Raw genomic sequence first — 23,616 nt, 5'->3', positions numbered from 1 at the left:
GTCCTCGCGGGAGGCCCGGCTGCAGGGACCAGCCAGGACAAAGGCAGCCCCGAGAGGCCCCGCCACCTCCGCCCTTCTATCTCTAGCTGGCTCTCGTGAGGCACAAGCGCGGCCAGACAGGCGGTGCGTGAGGAAGTTCCTCTCGTGCTGATGTTCTTTTCCTTATCGCACCCTCCAGTTCGCCAGCACTTGGAAGGCGGGGAGTTGGCCAAATCAAATCCTGAATCAGGATCAGCATTCTCTAGCCTGTGGGTAATACCTAGCACATACTCCTCTGTTTCTTTTTAGAGGCACGTCAACATAAATATCATGCTTGAGCATCCCGGCCCGGAAAAACCAGACCGGGTTCCAAACGGTTAGCCGGCTCCATCCCGGTAGTGGGCTTCGCTCAGCCGGGGCCTGCGGCTCCTCCTCCGCCTCCGGGGTCCGCCCGCCCCCGGTCGCACGACGCCGGCGAGCACACCGAGGGCTGGGCGCCCTGAGGAGACAGTCACGTCGTGTGCGTCGCGGGGCGGGGCCGCGGGCGAGACGTCAGGCGGCCCCGCCCCGCCCCCAGATATCACTCGCGCCGCCCGCCATTTTGTCTCCAGTGTCTCGTTTTCCGGCGGCATCGTCGAGAAGGCTCTCCTGGGACCGAGGTCTGAGGCAGAACACAGGGTCTTTTGTCTGTGTTTGCCTCCGTAGTTTGGTCCGAGGCCTTCGGAGCTTTCCCCCCGCAGTCGGCAGAAGCCGCAGCGACCGCCCCCGCCCCTCCCCTCTACCCCAGGGACCGGCAGGGACCCAGCCCGCGGCACGCCCCTCAGCGCTCGTCGCTCCTTCTCTGTCGTTGCGTCCGCATCGTAGCCCCGGAATCAGACGGTGCCCCATAGATGGCCAGCTTTCCCCCGAGGGTCAACGAGAAAGAGATCGGTGAGGACTGGGGCGGCGTTCCGGGGGAGCTGGTGGGTGAGGGGAGCTGGTGAGCGTGCCGGGGCCGAGGACTGGTGGGGACTCCCCGGAGGAGGTTGGGGAGGAGACGACTGAGGGAAGAAGAGCGAGCCCTTGAGCCGAGAGGAAGGAAACGGCCCCGGGGATGGTGCCTGTGGAGGGGCGGACGGGTGGGACCCGGGCGGAGCGCCGACTGGGCGCCCGCACCGGAGGCGGCCGTGCGCGGTGTTCGGGCGAGCGGAGCCCGGGCGCGGAGTGGCGAGGGCGGCGGAGAGCCGGGCCCCGTCCCGGGGAGGCCCGCGCCCTTCCGCAGCCCCCTGCCGCCTCTGACGTCCGCGCAGGGCCGGCATCCTGGGATTCTCCTGGCCCAGCGGCTGGGGCGTCGAGCGGACCCGAGGCGGGCTGGTCGCTCCCGGGGGATCCTGGGCAAGTCTTAGAGGTGGAAGCTGTGCTCGGGACGGGCAGGCTGGAGGCGCGGGTCCCGAGACGCACGCCCTCCGCGCGCACCCAGCCGCTTTACCGAGAAGCGGGGCTGAGGAGCTGCCCGGAAAGCAAGCTTAGCAAAAAGAAGGGTATGATAAAAAAGGCAGCCGTTCAGGGGAGGCGTCTTCAGAATTATCTTTCATACACAATGGGAGGAGCCCAGGGTGGTTGGGTGGAGTGACAGAAGAAAAGCTGGTGCACCGAGGAGCAGACTCCGGACAGGCGGGCTAAAAACTGGCTTGGTGGCTAGCCTGCCACGTCGAAGACCGGGAAATAGAGACTGAGGGCTGTGCGTCAAGATCTGTGCAGTGGCTCAGCTGAACGCACCTCGCACTATCTGAAATACCTGGAACAACCCTTTTGGGGCTGGGATGGATGGGTCACTTAGGACTGCAAGCTTAGCGACACTGAACTTACTGTGGTGGTGAGAAATTTGAGGTGGCCGCCGAGTAGAGAACTTTTGCGTTTCGCTGCTGAGGAAATGACTGCCTTTATTAAATGTATGAAGGAAGTATTTCTCGGGAAGGGGACAGACTGTGGTAGTCAAAACGCTCTCTGTGCTGTGCTGGGTGCATTTTTATGTAAAAACAACCATCTTAGAATTCTGGGCCTTTGTTCTCTTCGAAATAAAGTTGAGTGGGTGATTAAGAAGGGACTTTAACCCCGGTTTTAATAACTGTTTTAACAATACAGAGAATGTACAAAGTTCATGTCCAAATTTTATTCTAATTGGACTATATGATCTGTAAGTACTACTGAATTGGAACATTAAACTTAAAAGTTCTTATTCTCAGTCTTTCATTTCATTTTTATGAGCCATTTTGAAAATTTGTTTCTAATTCTCTCATTTAAGGGATGAATAGTGCTTTTTAGCCTACTTGCATAAGGTAGAACCATCCTTAAAGAAGTCTTTCACTTCTAATTAAAAATTTTGCATATTAATTCCCAGTGTTATTACCTGGATATAGTATGTAAAAAGTTACTAGCTAAGTGCCAAATATCTAAAAGAGCTTCGCCTTTTCTAAGTTTTTTTTTTTTAAAGCCTCTTTTTTACCCTTCCTTTCTTCCATATTTGGATACAAAGTTAAAAGCTTTTTTCTTTCTGTAACATTGTGCCTTTCAGTGAAGAGTTACTTTTTTTCCTTTTCTCAGGTATTAACTAGCTGTTTTGTGTCTCAAGTATATACTAAAAGAGTAGAGGCAGGATTCCATGAATGATTTCATCTATGCGATGAGGTTATTACCTTGAACTGTTTCATAAGGCACTGCCTCAGATCCTCCCTTTCTGTTTAGGAAATTGCAAGGAGGAATGTAAAATAGAAGCTAAATCTTTTCTTTGTTCAGCAGTGACTCAGATGATGTGTTATTACTGTACAGACACTAATAATGTAGAGATACTAACACTAAACAATTACAGGTAATGTAACAAAGGTTTGTCTTTTTAAAAACATTTTATTATAAATCCTGTGCTAGGCTTGTAGTATTGTTCCAGTAAGTATTTAAATTGGGTGCTTACAGAAATCATTCGATATGCCTGTTAACAAGCAAGGAAACACTATGAAGACAATTTTTAATAAAATTTGGCAGGTTTTTTAGTGGTCTTGTTTTTTGTATTTCCATATATTCAAGAATAAATTTCATGGTCTTTGCCATTCGAATGATTTTTTCGTTACTTTATTACCCTTCTTTATGTGAGGGGATTTTTGTGATTGTGGCCAAGGTTAAAAAAAAGAAAGAAAAATACAGGGTGATCTTAAAATACAGAATAAAAAAATAGTCTCCTGTGGGAATTTTTTTTCCTTTTTTTTCTTTTTGTTGTTTTCTTTGTTTGGTTTTTTTCATGTGAGAAATTTAGTATTGCTTATGCTTGCTAAAGGAGAGCTGAGTTCTAGTCTAATTTACCAGATGTTTTTGAAATTGAATGCAAGGCTAGTCCTCTATTTTTGAGAGAAATTACATCGGTTTACCACTTGTCTAGTTTAACCAGGGGGCTTTCTCTTTTTAGATTATACTTGTATTTTGCAATTGAATTTTAAAACTTGCGTTTCTTATTTGTGAACTATGTTTTTTTTTATTTCCTAAAGTTTATGGGTTTTAAAAGGAAGATATAGTTTAATAACAGAAATCCAAGTTTTAAAAAAAAACATCTAGATAGGGGTTGCAAATTCAGGGGCCAGGCACATAAGGTATCATAGTGAGATGACTATAAAGACTGGCCTTACAGGAATATAAGGAAGCCTGGAGCAGCATGCGCTTTCTAAATTCATTTGTATCTTTATAAAGCCATTCTGCAGGCATCTGAGGATCACCAATTTGTGAATATTGCATTAAAGGCATGAGACTGTCAGTGCAGTTAATATTGCCTTATGCTGTGTTAATACAGGTTGGGGATTGGAGGAATCTGCTGTTTTGCTTAAATCACACCTGGAGTATTTTGTTAAGTTCTGGATCACTATTTGAGGGCAATTGATTCACTAATACAGTAGGAGTTTTTGGTTATGTTTTTTGTTAAATATGGAAGCAAAATTCTTATCCTTTGGTAATATACCAATTTTATCATGAAAGTAAGTCTAAGTAATCCTAGTTATAAATGTAGGAAATTGTCCATTTTTTTCTGTTAAGAAACAAAAGAATTATTTCCATTTTTGGGTCTGCTTGTGGCCCATTAGGAAAATGCTTAAGGACCAGTATTTGAAATCACAAATGTAATATGTTTTAAAGTACTGGTTAGGAGGTTGGACTAGATTACCTTTAAGCCCCTTCTAGTTGTAGGTTTTGTGAATTTTGTGATCTGGACGTGAAGAAGATAAAAATATTTGTGTTTGAATAGTCTGCTTTATAGTGCTTTGAGTAACAGTGTAATATTGTATTTTATTATGATTTATGGTTTTCAAAAGCTAAAAAACTCAATTTGAAGGATACTTTCTTTGCAAAGTAATTTTAGTCTTTTGCATTTTAAATGTTAGTGAGTTGATGTAAAAGTACTATTGTAATATTGTTAGCCCTAATTTCTCATTAAATTGTTATTCCTTGACCAGTGTTTTCTTTTTTTATTACATTTTTTTAAAGATACATAGATCACAAAAAAATGTTACATTAAAAAATATGAGTTTCCGCCATACTCCCCCATCCACCCCCCCACTCCTCCCACATCAGCAACCTCTTTCATCATTGTGGCACATTCATTGCATTTGGTGAATACATTTTGGAGCACTGCTGCACCACATGGGTTATAGTTTACATTGTAGTTTAACACTCTACCCCCAGTACATTCATTGGGTCATGGCAGGATACATAATGTCCAGCATCTATCCCTACGATATCATATAGGACAACTCCAAGTTCCAAACATGCCCCCACATCACATTTCTTCTTCCCTCTCCCTGCCCTCAGCAACTACTGTGGCCAGTTTCTCCAGATCAATGCTACAGTTTCTTCCATTACTAGTCACAATAGTTCTGTAGTAGAATACCAATAAGTTCACTTTAATCCATACTTTATTCCTCCATTCTGTGGACCCTGGGTTGGTGATGTCCACTCCTATATTGGGAGGGGGCTTTGATCCCACATGGTTGATGGATATGCTTCTCTTGCTTGCAGTTGTAGGCACTCTCGGTTCCCTGGTGTAGTGGTTGACCATCTTCACCTCCCCGTTAGCCAATCGTGCAAGTCCAACAAACCAGAGAGTAGGAGCTGCAACTCTGCTGATGCTCAGTGTCCAGCTGGCACATGGCCAGCTCAGAGATTGAAGTCTCCTGGGTATACACCAACCCCAGCACCAACCACAGGTTCATTAAAAATGACAGAAGAGGCATCTGAGTCCAACTCCATCACACTCAGGAACACAAATTCCAAAGTAGGGCCCACTGACAAGGCACTGAACTCCAGAGCCAATTGTCATGATTGCAGAACCTGTGTGTCTCTGTAGCCCTCAGGAGCACCAGTTCCTGGGGTTGTATGTACTTTGGCTGTCCCTGGAATCCTGCTGAGGCATGCATAAGCACAACCCTCTGACGACTTCCTGACTCTTTTGAAGTCTCTTAGCCATATAAACTAATTTTTCTTTACCATTTTCCCCTTTTATTCAAGGTCTTTTTCTAGTTGCATCACCAGTTAGTGATTGGTAGTAATCCCTTGGCGCCAGGGAGGCTCATCCCCAGGAATCATGTCCCATGGTGGGGGAAAGTAATGCGTTTACATGCTGAGTTTGGCTTAGAGAGTGCCACATTTGAGCAACATGTAGGCTCTCAGGAGGTGCTCCTAGGCACACTGCAGCTCTAGGCCTAGTTCAGTTTCGGCACACAGGCTCATAAGCATAGTCATCAGTATCAAGGCTCATCATTGGAGGATCCTTCTCTGTTGACCAGTTTTTTTGGGAAACTTTATTAGAAATGCTTGCATCTGGAAATTTTAGGAAAAAATATATATTTTTCACCAAAATGTAAAGGTTGTCACTACCCTAAAGGGATCTTCACACCACATAACTTCCCTTAAGAGGGTGGAAAGCAGAACTCTTGTCTGTAGAAAAGGGGAAAACTCAGTGGAGTCAGGTGAGTTCCATGGTAATATGGAGGCAGTCTCATTCATGTTGATGATATATGATATCCTGTATTTTTATTTTCCCTTTTAGTGAGATCACGTACTATAGGTGAACTTTTAGCTCCAGCAGCTCCTTTTGACAAGAAATGTGGTTGTGAAAACTGGACTGTTGCTTTTGCTCCAGATGGTTCATACTTTGCTTGGTCACAAGGACGTCGTACAGTAAAGCTTGTTCCGTGGTCCCAGTGCCTTAAAAATTTGTAAGACATTCTTTGTATTTTGTTTCTGTTTGTGGAATTTACCATTTTCTCTCAGTATGGGGCAATAAAAATATTTTAAGGTTTTTGTTTTGTAGGCTGTGTTGTAAATTGTTTTAATCAATAAGTATTGATAATAAGGCTAACTATACTTATTGGAAAATTCATGTAAAGGACTGTGTGTCCTTATACATTATAGAATTTTTCTCAGATTCTTTTTATATTAAGTTTTTCTGTGCATTAAAAGATTAGTTGTGCCTTATTAGCACATATAATATATTGTGCCAGGGCTGGTCACATTTGTTATGTGATGCTTTTTTGGATTCACTTTGGATTTCATAATAGAGGTTTAACCATTTCATTTGGTCTCATAGATCATGTAATTACTTTTTTATGTACTTATGATCCCTCTGATTGGGGTTAATTGAGCTAGAATATTTGTTGAAAATATTTCTAAAATGTATCATACTGAAGTTAATCTTTTCCTTCTTTTAGATCTAGAATATATCGGATGCACTACTGATTATTTTGGTTTGGGTTTATTTTATTTTTTAAAAGTAACTTTCTGGTATTAGCTTGACAGGATAGTTATCAGGATTTTTTGTTTATGTTTACATTTCTGCTTTGAGGTGAATACAGTGGTCTTGAGGAAAATCTGGGAGGTGAATAAGTTATAAATTGCTTTATTGTAGAATGTATTCTCTTTCCCAGCCACTGAGCATCTATCTCTTTTAATGCTCAGTTTATTCATTCAGCTCTTGGAACCCAAATAACAACTTTCCCCTTCTTGTCTATAGGATTCTATTGTTATTCAGTATTACTATAATCATATTGAGGTTATTTGAACAAATGTTTATGTTATTCAGTATCTGCAAGAGTCTAGAGTAAATAATACTTTACTTTCAATCTGACTTTTTCTCTGTAGTCTCTTGAATGGCACTAAGAATGTCACCAATTCAAGCAGTTTAAGATTATCAAGACAAAATAGTGATGGTAGTCAGAAAAATAAACCTCGTGAACATACTATTGACTGTGGAGATATAGTCTGGAGTCTTGCTTTTGGATCTTCAGTTCCAGAAAAACAGAGTCGCTGCGTAAATATAGAATGGCATCGATTCAAGTTTGGACAAGATCAGCTACTTCTTGCCACAGGGTTAAACAATGGGCGTATCAAAATATGGGATGTATATACAGGTATGGATTCTTTTACAAAGTTAAGCTATTTTTTTTTTAAAGATGGTAACATATATATAAAAAAACAAATTTCTGTTTTAACCATTTTTAAGTTTACAATTTGGTGATATTAATTACTTTTACAATGTTGTACTACTGTCACAGCCTTCAATTACTAAAACTTTTTCCTTACCCAAAACAGAAACTCTTTTAACTATTAAGCAATAACTTCCCACTCTCCCTTCCCCCAGCCCTGATAACCTCTAGTCTTCTTTCTGTCGCTCTGAATTTCCTTTTTCTAGATATTTCATTAAGTATAATCATAAAATATTTATCTTTTTGTGTTTGGCTTATTTCACTTAGCATAATATTTTCAAGGTTCATCCACATTGTAAAGTTGAGCTATATTTAGTCATAGTTTTAAAACAAATCTGATTGTTTTATCATGCAGAGTAGTGCTCCTAGGAGCTGGAATATATGAGTTGAGGGTTGTAACTTACTGAAAAGCAAGAATTGGTGCTATGAATGTGTCTATATAATTGACGTGAATAGCATCTTGTTCAGCTCATGGTTTTAGTTTAGGAAGACCTAAATTCACACTGCTTCATCATTCCTAAGAGACTATTACAGCAAGAATGGGTGTCTAGGGATGTTTAGTAAATGACCACTTATCAACTAGTATTTTAATTATCCAACTCAAATAGCAGGTATTTTCTTATGTACTTTTTCAATGATTGATAGTATAAGGACTTCAGAGGCACAACTGGTTTCACAGTTGTTATGTAACTTATGGAAGATTTTAGTAAAGTTTAACTAGACAAGTTGAGAAGTTAAATTCTTTGGACAATTAAAAACAAATGTGTTGGGAGCAGTACAGTTCAGTGGTTTGAGCACCTGCTTCCCATGTATGAGGTCCTGGGTTCAATCCCTGGTACCTCCTAAAACAAAACAAAACAAATATGTTATTCACTGTCTGAAACAGCTTCTGACATATATACTAAAAAATTTAGAGTAAATGAGCATTAAAAACTATACATCAGAACCCAGCAAGTGACAGGACATTGAGTGGGGATAATGCATTAATAAATTTGTACTAGTTCTTGAAAGAAAATTTAAGATAAAGCACATAGGTTTTCATAGAAAACAAAAATATTACAGAATTAAATGAAATAGTACTTTTTTTCCAGAGGTTTTCAAAATTCAGGTTATTGTGGGATAACAGTATCTTTTGGGGAGTTTGACAGTCCATTAGTAGTCAAAGCCACGGGAATAAAAGCAAAGAAAAATTTTGATTTTATAATTTAAAATTGTACTATGGGAAGATTTGGAGAATGATACTAATTTAGGGCTTTTTAAAAAATATTAACTTGATTCAGACATTAGTTTACATTTCAGGAATTTCCTCTTAATTTTCCTGATAAGTTTAGGCTTTACTATCCTGGAAAGAATTCATTTTAAAACAATGTCAATGGTGAATCATTAAAGGTAATAATACTACTACTAATAAGTAAATTTGCATTTTATACTCAGTAAACTAAGGAGGTACCCAAGAATTTGTATTCACTTTTTAAAAAATTATGAGCAACACTATTTTTAAAAAAGTAGAATAAAAAATGTCTTTTTTTTTTTTTTTAATTTTACTTCTTTTTTAGGAAAACTGCTCCTGACCTTGGTAGATCATACTGAACTTGTCAGAGATTTAACTTTTGCTCCAGATGGGAGCTTGATCCTAGTGTCAGCTTCAAGAGACAAAACTCTAAGAGTGTGGGACCTGAAAGATGATGGTATGTCTTTTTCTCAGGTTTTGAAGAAGAAAAATTCCTTGATATTACTGTTGAGAGGTATTAGGATCATCAGTGACATTTGATCAAAGTTTCCTTTTCTCTGTTTAGTCCTTTGGTCCCTTTCTCTGTGCAGATCAAACAAAAACTTTAATGTGACAGGAAAGAGGAGCCAGCAGTTACTCTTAAACAATCTTTTCTTATTCAGAAAGTAACCACAGAGATCTGTATCAGCTATTTGAGGACAAAATCTGGGACAGTTTTAGGGTTTTATATAAACAGGTCTGTGTTTTCTTTCTTTTATCTTAGGGAGGGTTATTAACTCCCTTCATTTGCTTAATGGAAATTTAAGTAGAACTGGAAGTAACAAATAGATCGAATTTAGTAATCTAATAAATTGAATTAAAACTTGAGTTACTTACCTCAATTTATAATATGTGAATGCTAATTATAACAATAAGTTGGATAGGTTAAGTAAAAAATTCTTTTCTAAAAAGTAAAAGACTGACCTTTCAAATATAATGAAAAGGTATGTCGGTGACAAGTATTCAGCTTTTTCTGAAACTTGGTCTTTGTGATGCTTACAAAGTTTTGGGGAGGCTACCTTTTTTGAGAGGACCAGAGATGAGTAGTATCTCTTCCCCCTTCTTAGACACTAATCAAGGAGTTTACATTTTCAACTAAAATCTTTTATTTAAATAAATCTGGGGGTGCTCTTAATAGCTTCAACCTGGAGATTCACAGTCTTTCTCAGGGACATTGTAGCTTAATTTGCATGTAGTAGGAAACAAAACCTTCATATTTGGAGAAGTTGTTTCAGCTGATGTGTAGCAACCATCGCCTGATAAAATAATCTGCTAACAGTTCCCTTCTGCATTTTATCAATTCTCTGCTCAGCTGCTCAGCTAATTGACGGTAGAAGGGATCCTAATAGTTAAAAAAGTTTTATACTTTAAAATTTTCTTTTGCATATGAAATGGTACTTGCTTATCCCAGCATATTTTCAATTGTGTGCATATGTTTGAAGAATGTAGGCTCAGTAAAATGTAACCTCCAAGCGAATAGAAACTGTTCTACTCACAGGTCTGTCCTTAGTCCCTGGAACAGTGCTTGACACTTATTAGGTATTTGTAAAATTAAGAGTTAAATATACTTAAACATAGTTGTAATGTATGCTGTGGTTATAATGCTCATGGGTTTTGGAGTACAATATAAAATATCAAAATGGAAGAAGAGTGAAAAGGCATTTTGAAGATGTTCACCACGACTGTTAACTTTGCCATGCTCCAGTTTGTTCATTTGTGGATTGGACTAAAAAGATCCTATCTTCTGTAGATAAAGGGACAGCAGACTTTTTCTTAAAGAGCAGATAGTAAATATTTTAGATTTGAACATCATACATTCTCTGTTGAACTTGCTCACCTCTGTCATTGTAGTGCGATAGCAGCCATAGGCAATACATAAAGGAATAGGCATTATGATGTTCCGATAAAACTTTATTTATAAAACTGGTGGCTGGTGTAGCTTGCCAACTCCTGCTGTACATAAGTCATGTCAAAGTTTGTGATTTCATCATTTATTGTCATTTTCAAACACAGCTAATTTGGAGAGGCTTCTATGGTTAACGCAGGTATTTCTTTTTGTTAAGGAAACATGATGAAAATATTGAGGGCTCATCAGAACTGGGTGTACAGCTGTGCATTCTCTCCTGATTCTTCTATGCTGTGTTCAGTTGGCGCCAGTAAAGCAGTATGTGTCAAAGTTCTTGTACATTCATTGTGAATGGATTATCATTTTGCATAATCATTTTAAATCTAAGTAACCTATTAAGTCTGTGCTCGGTGTCATGAATATCTTAAAAGTTTTATTTCATAATGGGGGAATATTTGCATGAAGAAAATTAAGTAAATATAGCTACTGATTGTGAAGTGAGAAATTGGATTGCTTTTAGTTAGAGATAATATTCATAAAATGAGAGGTATGTCAAATTTATTTTTTATGAAACCTAGGGAAGTTTACATACTATAGAAGAGATCTAGTCCAAATGTTAAGACATTCCCTTGCTAATTATTTTCTTCTCTGTTGTTCTATTTTTTTTTTTCTTGTCCAGTTTGCCGTTTTTAGTTTTGAGTCCCAGCTGGTCCTGGACATTTAACTGAAAAAAGTAATTTAAAAACCTAATAATAAAAATAGCACTCATGTATGTTGTAGAGTGAATTATAGATGAAATTTAATCTTGTCTATTTTACATAGCATATCTGTAGATAGCTTAAGTGACTCTTAAGAGGGTTATGCTTATCAATGAACTCTCTTTTAGTTGTGTCAGCTAAGATTAGATAGTTAAAAGAATTTATTAGCTTCACATATTTATGAAAATGGTTAAAGTCCAAAAACGTGATGATCACAATACACTTTAAGTTAATGGGGGATGGGAGGCTGGTTAATAAAATGCATTTTATTTAGCTAAGGAAATATGTTAAAAATGATAGTTGCAAATGTTGGAAATTTAGAACGAAATACTCAATATAGTTCTTTAAAAATCATAGGAAGAACAAAGCTAGATGTTGACATTGCTATTTTAGGCTGTGTGTTTTCCATATGCTTCTTGCTTTCCCTGTCACAGGTGGTGGCAGCAATATTGGTGTGATTGAGGTTATGCTGGCACCACTCACACACAAGCGCACAATGGTGTTAGCTGGGCAGAAAGAGTGGCATCTCTGGCTACCGGGCTGGGGGCGACCTTTACCGTAGGATGAAGTAACCTTGCATTCGGCTGCAAGGTGTACTGTACGTACACAGGTGCTGGTCGATGTCCACTTTCTGCTTTTCTTTCTTTCTTTTTTTCTTTTTTTAAAAAGTAATTTCCCCCACAGTGAAACCCGCTGACTCCTCGGAGTAAATTGTTCTTCCAGTTCGATGGAATTGGGAGTCTGGCAAGTGAAACTAATTTAATGTAAAAAGTAATTGGATTTCAAATGGTTTCTCTGTGCTATTTTTTGGAATTCTTTGAGATGCTAGAGATACCATAAATCTTTGATCCAATTTAAAATTTGTACTTATTTTCCTTTGGAAATAATGTATTGTGTCTGTGCAGAAATAAAAAGTAGCAAAAAGGATTGTTTACTCCAAGAGGAGGAGAGATTGTGTTATTAGGATTATAAACCTCCAACTTCACATGTAATATGACAGACTGAAGTGTACATTAGAATCCTATTGAGAGCTATTCTGCACAGTCTAACTACTGATTTTTAGAATCTAAAACTACATGTGTAACTTGTTCTTAAGTAATTTAAATGTTATAATTATACTAAAAATGTCTAATGATTGTGTTCAGTTTGGGAAAAATAAGATTGGTAAATCTTGATTCACAGAAATGCTGTAATTGTAATATTTTCATAAAATAGCATTTTTATTTTGTAATGTGGTTTAACATCCTTGTTGTTTGCCAAAGAAATTTCATTTGGCTGTGAAAATTCTCTTTGCTTGCAGTATCTGTTTCTCTTCCTAGGCTCACGTTGGTGACCCAAGCCTATTGTAAACAAGTGATTATCTCAAAGGGAGATGCCAATGGAGTAACAATTTGTTAACCTTACGTTTTCTGTCTGTATATTTTTTTAAAATTTGGTAGTTTCTGGGAAAAAAGAAAAGAAGGGGGTTTGTAGACTTAACCCTATTTGTTTTGTATATTTTAGTTAATTAGTTTTTGGAATAAATGTATTTCAGTATAACTTTGTTGTTAAATTGTATTGCCTTTATTTTATATTTAGGCCTATTTTTAAATTAACATTTAACAGAAACATTTGAAATAGAATTTGCATGTCTGCTTTAATTAACTTAAAGACTGATTTTAATCTATGACACTGAGCATATTCTTTTAATTACTCGTAATTTATAATGTTTAATTTAATATTATCTTAATTAAATTCAGCAGTTGTAGTTTAAAATGTGCCAATTTGTTCTCTGTGTGTGTGAATGAAGCTATAACATTTGCCTTTTTATTGCAGATTTTCCTTTGGAATATGGATAAATATACCATGATACGGAAATTAGAAGGACATCACCATGATGTTGTAGCTTGTGACTTTTCTCCTGATGGAGCATTACTGGTTACTGCATCTTATGATACTCGAGTATATATCTGGGATCCACATACTGGAGATATTCTGATGGAATTTGGGTGAGTACAACATAAATTATTTTAGTCTATAATTCATTTCTGGGTATCAATGTTGCTTTTTAAAAGTTATGCCAAAGTTGACTTAATCTTAGTGTCTTAAACCACACTGTTGAAAAGGATTAGTAATTATTTTTAGGTCCCTTTTATTTAATTTGGATATGTCAGCTCTACTCAGAGTAGTCTTCTCAGTTGTGTTTGTTAAGAAGCCTTTAAACCTTATTGAATGACAGATGTACTTTGTACCTGGGTCGTTTTGTTCCTTGATGTGACTGATGTCCACTGAAAATATGCATTTTCCCACAGGCACCTGTTTCCCCCACCTACTCCAATATTTGCTGGAGGAGCAAATGACCGATGGGTACGATCTGTATCTTTTAGTCATGATGGACTGCATTTTGCAAGCCTTGCTGATGATAAGTGAGTGTGTGAATTATAGTTTGATCTGTTTATTATTATCTTTTAGAGATTTCTTTTGCTCCTTCTACATAATGAAAACACTGTTAAGCCTTAAAAACATCCTTTCTGCAATTTGTGTTTTAGTGTCTCAATCTCTAGACAAGGATTTAGGAGATACTGGTGTGTTTTGAAAAATACTGGCAGGGTGCGAATGTAATTCGAGTGGTTGAGTGCCTGCTTCCATATATGAGGTCCTGGGTTCAATCCCTGGTATCTCCTAAAAACAAACAAATGAAGAAACTAGCTGTCATTGGAGAGTGGATTTACTCTGTGGTTGAGCACTTGCATCCCATGTACGGGGTCTTGGGTTCAACCCCCAGTGCCTCCTTAAAAAAAAAAGAAGAAAAAAGAAAAATATTGGCATGAACAATGTCTCTGTATACTAAAGATTGTGCATGCCTTTCCCTATTTCCCCTGTTTTCCTTGTATGTTACCCAATTTGGGCGAACTAAGGTAGAGTTAGTTATTTTTTAAGCGGCTTAAATCATTAATTTTTAAACTCATTGTTGTAGTAATGTGAACAACTCAGAATTTCCCAATTTAATCATTTCCGAGTGTACAATTGAGTGATACTAATTACGTTTACAATGTTGTGCTACCATTACTAACATTCATTGCCCTAACCTTTTCCTCACTCAGACAGAAACTTCTCTCATTAAGCAATAACATTTTCCCCACCTCATAATCTTAATCTACTCTCTCTCTAAAATTTGCTTCTTCTAGGTATTTCTAGGTATTTCATATAATTGAGATGATACATATTTGTCCTTTTGAGTTTGGCTTCTTTTATTCAACACCATAGCGTTGAGTGAAAAGTTCATCATGTCAAAGCATGTCAAAGTTCATGTCATAGCATGCATCAGAACATCATTCCTTTTTACTGCTGAACAATGTTCCATTGTGTGTATATACCATATTTTGTTCATCTGTTGATGGACCCATATCTGCTTCTACCTTTTGGCTATTGTGAATAATGCTGCTATAAACATTGGTATATATTGATGTATCTGTTCGAGTCTGTATTAGCCAGAATTCTCTAAGGAAACCACCTACAGGAGATATTAGTAAATATTAGAGATTTTATAAAATTGTCTCGTGACTGTGGGGATGCATTAGTCGAAATTCCATAGCGCAAGCTGGGAACTCTGTGTCAGCTCTCCATGTGTGCAGTGCCACTCCTGGGCGGGCTGCACTTTTTTCATGTGGGGTGGCTCTACTTGTGGGGTGTACTCCTTGCACATGGGGCACCCCTACATGGGGGAAACCCTGCATGGCATGGTACTCCTTGTGTGTGGCAGCACTGCACGTGGGCAAGCTCACCACACGGGTCAGGAGGCCCTGGGCATCGAACCCTGGGCCCTCCGTATGGTAGGTGGACGCTCTATCAGTTGAGCCACAACCGATTCCCATCTCTCATTGCTGAAGGCAAACTCCTCAGTTGATTGCAGATGTAATCAGCCATAGATGCAATCAGTTTACTGATGATTTAAGTCCATGAAATGTTCTCACAGTAACAATTAGGCCAGCACTTGCTTGACCAAACAACCGGGCACCATTACCTGGCCAAGTTGACACATAAGCCTAACCATCACAGTGTACCATTATCAACTTGGCAGTCATACATGTCACTTTAAACCATATTTAATATCTAAACCAAAACAATAACATTTTTCATCCATTGTTTTAAACCTTGTTTCAACCTGTGTACAACCGGAAACACACTAAATCTCTCCAGAATAGGGTGCAAGTCCTTGGGTAATATTCACTCTTAAACATAATATCCTATAACTTAAACATTATGACATGAAACTAATACAACTTATGTCATGTTGTAAGGGGATAATATAGGGGAGAAAACAAAGGTATTTTCTTTATGTACATATACAAACATACTCATAACAAAACAAGGACTATTCCTTACTATTGCAGTACTGGTTTCTGTAAATGGTCATGTGGTCAAAGTGCATATTTATCACTACCTTCTTCCACTGCCCGTTCCATGTTCCCTTTACTCTTAGCAAGTACTTCAGCTGGCCATGGATTTTTGACTGGTGGGGTGACCCAAACCTTTATTCCTAAAGTTTCTGAGGCATTGAAAGTCCTCAGAAACTGCCTGGACTGGGCTGTTGCAGTTTTCCATTGACTTTAGTCAACAGGACATGACAATATTAAGAGCTACCCTCGAGGATCTCCTGTATTCTAGACAAACTCTTCTTTATCTCCATTGTGTAGGTGCAGTCCTATTTCCTCTCGATAGTCAGGATCAATCATCCCAGCCAGTATAGTAATTCCCTTCTTTGCCTATTTCAGAGGCATGAAGTGGCCAGGGCAGTCTTAACTTCCCATTCAGTGGAATTGTTATTGTGCTTCCTGGTGGAAGTATTCCTCATTTTGAAACTAAGACCTGTAGACCAGCAAAGCATAAGGTTGCAGGAATAGGAAGGAAAATTTTTCCTAGTGCATCACTAAGGGTAATAGTAATTGGTGTCACTCCCATCTCCACCCCTTGATTCCTGGACCTGTGAATCCTGGCTGTGGGAGGAACAGCACCATAGAGTGAACACTGATTTAGAGTATACACAACCTGGGGAACATTGCCCCAGCACTGCAAGGTACTGACCACCTAGTTGGCACTGTTACTGAGTCTTCAAAAGGTCATTCCATCATTCTATCAATCCAGCTGCTTCAGGATGATGGGGAACATGGTAAGACCAGTGATTCTTTAAGTCCACAAATGGTAGTTTTGGCAGAAGCATTGTGTGCAGAGAAGGCAAAACCCATTATCTGGAGTATATGATTATTCCCAGTTAGAATAAATTGTTGCCCCTTCCATGATGGAAGTGGTCCAATGTAGTCATCCTGCCACCAGATAGCAGGCTCATCTCTTCGGTGAATGATGCCAAATGATGGACTGAATGTGGATCTCTGCTGCTGGCCGATTGAGCACTCAGCAGTGGCTGTAGCCAGATTGGCTTTCATGAGTGGAAGTTCATCTTGCTGAGCCAATGCATAACCTCTATCTCTACCATCATGAACTTGGTTCATGAGCCCATTGGGCAGTGACAGGAATGGCTAGGAAAGTAGGCCAATAGGTATCCACAGAACGGGTCATCTTATCCCCTTGATTATTAAAGTTTTCCTATGCTAAAGTCACCCTCTTGTGAGTATTCATGTAGGACACAAATATCTTCATGGGTTTTGCCCACTCTGAAAGGTCTAGCCATGTGTCTCTTCACCAGGCTTCTTTGTTACTGATCTTCCAATCATGTTCCTTCCAAGTCCTTGACCATTCAGCCAAACCATTGGTGATAGTCCATGAATCAGTATACAAATGCATCTTTGGCCATTTCTCCTTCCAACTCAAATAAACAAGCGGATGCACTGCTCGAAGTTCTGCCCACTGGGAGGACTTCCCTCAACATTGTCTTTCAGGGATGTCCCAGAAAGGGGCTATAGTGCTGCAGCTGTCCACTTTCAGATGGTACCTGCATATCATACAGAACTATCTATGAACCAGGCCCAAGTTTTCTCTTCCTTAGTCAACTGATTGCAAGGAACCCCCAAGAGGCCATAGCTGTGGGGTGGGAAAGAGAAGGTAATGTGGCAGTAGTTGTGGCCATGGGCATTTAGGCCACTTACTCATGTAATATACTTGTGCCTTCAGGACTTGCTCAAGCCCTATCTTGTATATTCCACTTCCATTTTATGATGGAGTACTGCTTTGCACACCCAACTTTATAGTTTGGTGGGTCAGACAACACTGAGCCCCTGATAGGCAACTCAGGTCTCATGGTAACTTGGTGGCCCATGGTCAAGTGTTCTGCCTGCACTAAGGCCCACTAGCAAGTCAAAAACTCTTCTTCCAAAGGAGAGTAGTTATCTGCAGAGGATGGCAAGACTTTGTTCCAAAGTCCTAATGCTCTATGTTGTGATTCTCCCATAGGGGCCTGCAAAGGCTCCGGGTGGCATTTCTATTTGCCACTGACACTGCCAACATCATTGGATCTACTGGATTATCTGGCCCAAGTGGCAGAGCAGCTTGTATAGGACCCTGGACCTTTTGCAGAACATCCTCTTGTTCTGGTCCCTACTCGAAACAGCAGCTTTCCTGGTCACTTGGTAAATGGGCCAGAGTAACATAACCCAAATGAGGAATATATTATCTCCAAAATCCAAAGAGGCCAAATAGGCGTTGTGCCTCTTTTTTCGTAATAGGAGGGCCCAAATTGCAACACCTTATCCTTCATTTTAGAAAGGGATATCTTGACATGCCCCACAACACTGGACACCTAGAAAAGTCATGCATGAGGTTGGGGTCCAAGTTCAATCTTTTGCAAGTGGATAGGTATCCAGTTTTCCTAGTACTGTTTGTTAAAGTGGTTTTTCTTCCCCCCAAAAATGGCACTTGGGTAGATTTTTAATTAGTTTTTAGCCCAGTTCACAGAGATTTTTTTTTAAAAAAGTAATACCTTAATAGAAGTTGAAACAAGGAAATTTTCAAAGTGAAATAAATAGTAAAAGCAGTAATTTGTTTCTACTGAGGTTGAGGTGAAATGTTCTTTGAGATGTGCTCTTTATTGATAAGAAATAGAAACTAGGGAAGCAAACTTGGCACAATGGATAGGGCGTCTGCCTACCACATGGGAAGTCCACAGTTCAAACCTCAGGCCTCCTTGACTCGTGTGGAGCTGGCCTATGTGCAGTGCTAATGCGCTCAAGGAGTGCTGTGCCATGCACGGGTATCCCCCGCATAGGGGAGCCCCATGCATAAGGAGTGCATCCCATAAGGAGAGCTGCCCAGCGCAAAAGAAAGTGCAGCCTGCCCAAGCATGGTGCCGCACACATGGAGAACTGACACAAGATGATACAACAAAAAGAAACACAGATTCCCAGTGCGGCTGATAAGAATAGAAGCAGTCATAGAAGAACATGCAGTGAATGGACACAGAAAGCAGACAACTCGGCAGACAACTCGGGGGGGGGGGGGGGAATAAATAAAAATAAATCTTTAAAGAGAGAGAAACTAGTTGTAGCCATTCCATTTTCTCAAGTTTTTATTATACAACATGCAAGGATATTGGATTAAACAGTTTAATAACATCAATTCAGAAAGCAACTCATTGTCATCTTTCCAGAATGTTACCTAACATACAAGAAGAGTTCTTTTTTAATTTGCCAACAATCAGCAGTCAGATAGATTCTGAACATCACCTACACACACTTTCCCCAGATAAAAAGGTTTTGTTGTCTTGGAAAGAGAATAAAACAGATGAGATTCTGGTTGTGCTAAGTATAAAGAAGTAAGGTCTATAATGTGAGCACTATAGACCTGGAAAGGAAAGGAAAGGCAGCCATGCATTGTCATCTCATTGTAGTGCATTGATATTACCAACTGGTGGGTAAACCATAAAATTACTTTTAAAAGCAAGTCGCACTATTGCCTGCTGAGGTTACTTTTGAGGGTTTGTGCATTTTGTGATTCAGAACACAGTGGTATTTCTTTCTGAATTTCAAACGTTGCATTTACTTTAAATTTCCTACTAGATACTCACTGGATAATTTATTTCCTTTCCAGAATGGTGAGGTTCTGGAGAATTGATGAGGATTATCCAGTACAAGTTGCACCTTTGAGCAATGGTCTTTGCTGTGCCTTTTCTACTGATGGCAGTGTTTTAGCTGCTGGGTAAATATATTTTCCTGTTTTTTTAAAAAGGTGATATAAAATGGATTTTAGTCAAATCAGCCAATATTTTATTGTCAGTAAATCATTGGCTCAGTCTACTTAATTACGTTTTAATGTGCACTTTGTGAATCTAATACATAGCCTTAGATGATAATTGAGTGGTAAGGATGTTGAAATACATGTACTTGAGATTGTGATTTTTATTTCTGTTTAGGACACATGATGGAAGTGTGTATTTTTGGGCCACTCCAAGGCAAGTTTCTAGCCTTCAACATTTATGTCGCATGTCAATCCGGAGAGTGATGCCCACCCAAGAAATCCAGAAGCTGCTGGTTCCTTCCAAAGTTTTGGATTTTCTCTCCTATCGTATTTAGAATACTCTGCCTTCTCTAGTCATAGGGACAGGCAGAATACACTTTACAAAAACCTCAAGCTTTACTAACTTTGAGTATCTGTTTATAAAGGTTTAGAAGATTTATTTAATTTGATACATTCTTGTACTGCATTTTGATCAGTTGAGTTTTTATATTATTTATAGACTATAGGAGAAATATTTCTGAAGATATCACATGTAAAAACTGTGAAAACATACATACATGTACATATTTAGATAGAAGCTGCTAATTGTTGAATGGACCCTTTTGCTTTTCTAATTTTGAGTGTCTGACATGTATATATTTCTTGAGGAGAGCTAGCAAATATGCATCTTTGCTGTAAAGTGGAAGGAATTTTTAAAAAAAATTCTGGGACAGAGTTAGATGGTAAATATTGACTTAAGAAAGCTGAATTGCCTCATACAAAAATGTGTATTTGGTTAGGGGATCAGACAGCTGATCTGCAAGTAAAACAGTTTTTGTGTAGGGAAAGGATTTTGTTTTCCTTAAGAATGGCATCTGAGTGGTAGAATTTGATTGTTGTGTCATTATCTCACTAGTGAAAAGAGTGTTTTTTTGTTTGCTTTTTATCTGTGGACCTTAATTTTGGAAAGCAGCTTTCTATTTTAACCCCTGTGATGTAAAGTGTTATATTTTTGTCGATTAGAAAAGTCTACTGTATTATTGCTAAATATTTTGTTTGTGCTAAGGGACAATTATTTTTTAAGACAATGGATTTTTTTTTTCATGTATTCTCTGTTCCTGCAGTGGATGATATTGGTGACTTGCCAAAGAGAAGCAATAGTATATCTGCTTTTGCATTCAGTTATTTATCTTACCTGCAAATATTAGGAATGTATGCATTATGTAAAATGCTTGATTATATATTTTTGTTGACTTTTTTAAATTAAAGATTTGTTTTTTAAAAAAATGTACTATTGAGAATGTTTCATGAGTATGTTGGAAAGTTTAATGCTCTTGGTCTATCTCCATTGTAAGATTGAAGGAGCACCACAAGCAAAGTAAGAAGAATAATGAATTAGAGAAAGAATAAGGCACTGTTTTAGAATTAATTCAGTACTTCATGGATGCAACAACCTTTTTTCTGGGAGAACTGTTGCAGTATACTAATTTTTTAAAATATATTTTTTATTGAAGTATATCATTCATACATGAACATGCAAAAACAGTAAGTGTATAGTAAAGATTGTAAACTTACAAAATAAACATGCATAACATCATAAGAGGGTCTCATATATCACCCCTCCACTAACACCTTGCATTGTTGGGAAACATTTGTTAAAAACTATGCAAAACTACTGTCAAAATGTTACTACTAACTATAGTCCTTATCTTACATATGGTGTATTTTTTCCCCAACCCACCCTATTTTTTAAATATATATATATTTTTTACAGAGATTGTAAACTTATGAAACAATCACACACGTGTAGAGTTCCCATGCAACACCCCTTCATCAACACACCACACCATGGTGGAACAGTTGTTACAGATTATGAAATAATATCATCAGGCTTACCACCAACCATGGTTCATAGCATACATTTGGCACACTTTTTCCATACACCAACATTATCAACACAGTACATTTTTGGCGTTGATGCAAGAATATTATATTAGAGCATTGCTGTTACCCAGTCTAAAGGTCACATCAGTTGCAGTTTTCCCATGCTTCTCCACATTCCCACCACCCTGCAATAGTGATGTACATCTGCTCTAGTTCACAGAAGGACACTCTTGCATTTGTACCCTCAACCACCATTCTTATCCATCTCTGAGTTCCCTCTGTTATTTAGTCCCTAGATTATTCTTTAGCTTTCTTTCAGTTGACATTTACTTCCCCAGAATACCCTTTTCAGCCACAATCCCAGTTCTATACCAGCTGCTACTCACTATAATGTGTTATCAACAACTCTATCCATTTCCACATTTTCATTGTCAAGTTAATTAAAACTTCTACATACATTAAGCATCAGTTCTTCTCAATCTTATCTCCTAATAACGTATATCGTAGGTTTAACTCCATGTATTTAATCTTCATATTTACTTCATATTAATGAGACCATGCAATATTTGTCCTCCTATGTCTGGCTTTACTTAGTATAATTTCTTCAAGATTCATCCATGTTATGTGTCCCAATTTCATTCCTTCTTAACTGCAGCATAGTATTCCATCGTATATATATACCACATTTTGTTTATCCATTCATTGATTGATGGACACTTGGATTGTTTCCATCTTTTGGCAATTGTGAATAACACTGCTATGAACATGGGTGAGCAGATGTCTGTTCCTGTCATAGTTTTTAGTTCTACTGGATATATATTCCTAGTGGGGGAATTGCTGGATCATATGACAGTTCTATATTTAGCTTCCTGAGGAACCACCAAACTCTTTCACAGAGGCTGCACCATTTTACAATTCCACCAATAGTGAAGGAGTGTTTATATTTCTCCACGTCCTCTCCAGCACTTATTGTTGTGTTTCTTTTTCAATAATGGCCACTCTAAGCTGTGTTAGATGATCTCTCATTGTTTTGATTTGCATTTCCCCAATAGCTGTTATATGGAACATTTTTTCATGTGCTTTTTGGTCATTTGTATTTCCTCTTTGGAGAAATGTCTGTAAATATTTTGCCCATTTTAAAATTGGATTGCTTGCTCTTTTATTGTTGAATTGTATGATCTCTATGTAGAATGGAAATCAAATCCTTATCAGATATGTGGTTTCCTAATATTTTCTCCCATTGAGTGGGCTGCCTTTTCACCTCCTTGAAGTCTTTTAAATCACAGAAGTGTTATAAATTTGAGAAGGTCCCATTTATCCATGGATTCTTTCATTGTGCCTTCGGTATAAGTTTTTTGTTTTGTTTTTTTTTTAAAGATTTATTTTTATTTATTTAATTCCCCTCCCCTCCCCCGGTTGTCTGTTTTCTGTGTCTTTTTGCTGCGTCTTGTTTCTTGTTTCTTTGTCCGCTTCTGTTGTCGTCAGCGGCACGGGAAGTGTGGGCAGCACCATTCCTGGGCAGGCTGCTCCCTCCTTTGCTCTGGGCGGCTCTCCTTATGGGTGCACTCCTTGCGCGTGGGGCTCCCCTACACGGGGGACACCCTGCGTGGCGCGGCACTCCTTGCGCGCATCAGCACTGTGCATGGGCCAGCTCCACACGGGTCAAGGAGGCCCGGGGCTTGAACCGCGGGCCTCCCATGTGGTAGACGGACGCCCTAACCACTGGGCCAAAGTCCGTTTCCCCGGTATAAGTTTTAAGGATCCACCACCTACCACCAGGTCTTGAAGATGTTTCTCTACATTTTTTTCTATGAGCTTTATGGTACTTGCATTTAAATTATGTCTTTGATCCATTTTGGGTTAATTTTGTATAAGGTGTGAGGTGGGATCTTCTTTCTTTCTTTGGCTATGGATATCCAGTTCTCCCAGCACCATTTCTTGAATAGACTGTTCTGTCCCAGCTGGGTGGGTTTGACAGGCTTGTCCAAAATCACGTGGCCATAGATGTGAGGGTCTGTTTCTGAACCATCAATTCAGTTCCATTAGACTATATATATGTATATCTTTATGCCAATACAACGCTGTTTTTACCACTGAAGCTAGGTAATTTGATTTAAAGTCTAGAAGTGAGAGTCCTCCAACTTCACTTTTCCTTTTTAAGATGTTTCTGGCTATTCAGGCCTTCATACCCTTCCAGATAAATTGGATAATTGTGTTTTCCATTTGTTGAAAAAATGC

General features: G+C 38.9%; 1 protein-coding gene across 1 annotated transcript; it reads left to right on the top strand.

The window, feature by feature from the left end:
• The first annotated feature begins 561 nt into the window (after positions 1-561).
• WSB1 (WD repeat and SOCS box containing 1) lies at positions 562-20,781 on the top strand. Its single transcript, XM_004467618.5, has 9 exons — positions 562-909; positions 6,041-6,209; positions 7,132-7,400; positions 9,032-9,163; positions 10,809-10,909; positions 13,165-13,337; positions 13,641-13,754; positions 19,369-19,476; positions 19,691-20,781. Exons 1-9 carry the CDS (start codon positions 870-872, stop codon positions 19,848-19,850), a joined length of 1,266 nt encoding a protein of 421 aa, XP_004467675.1. The 5' UTR covers positions 562-869; the 3' UTR covers positions 19,851-20,781.
• The last annotated feature ends 2,835 nt before the right edge of the window (positions 20,782-23,616 follow it).

This window comes from Dasypus novemcinctus, chromosome 21, assembly GCF_030445035.2.
Source record: "Dasypus novemcinctus isolate mDasNov1 chromosome 21, mDasNov1.1.hap2, whole genome shotgun sequence".
Lineage (NCBI taxonomy): Eukaryota > Metazoa > Chordata > Mammalia > Cingulata > Dasypodidae > Dasypus > Dasypus novemcinctus.
Note: the sequence above shows the minus strand (reverse complement) of the source record. Positions and strands in the feature narration are given on the sequence as shown.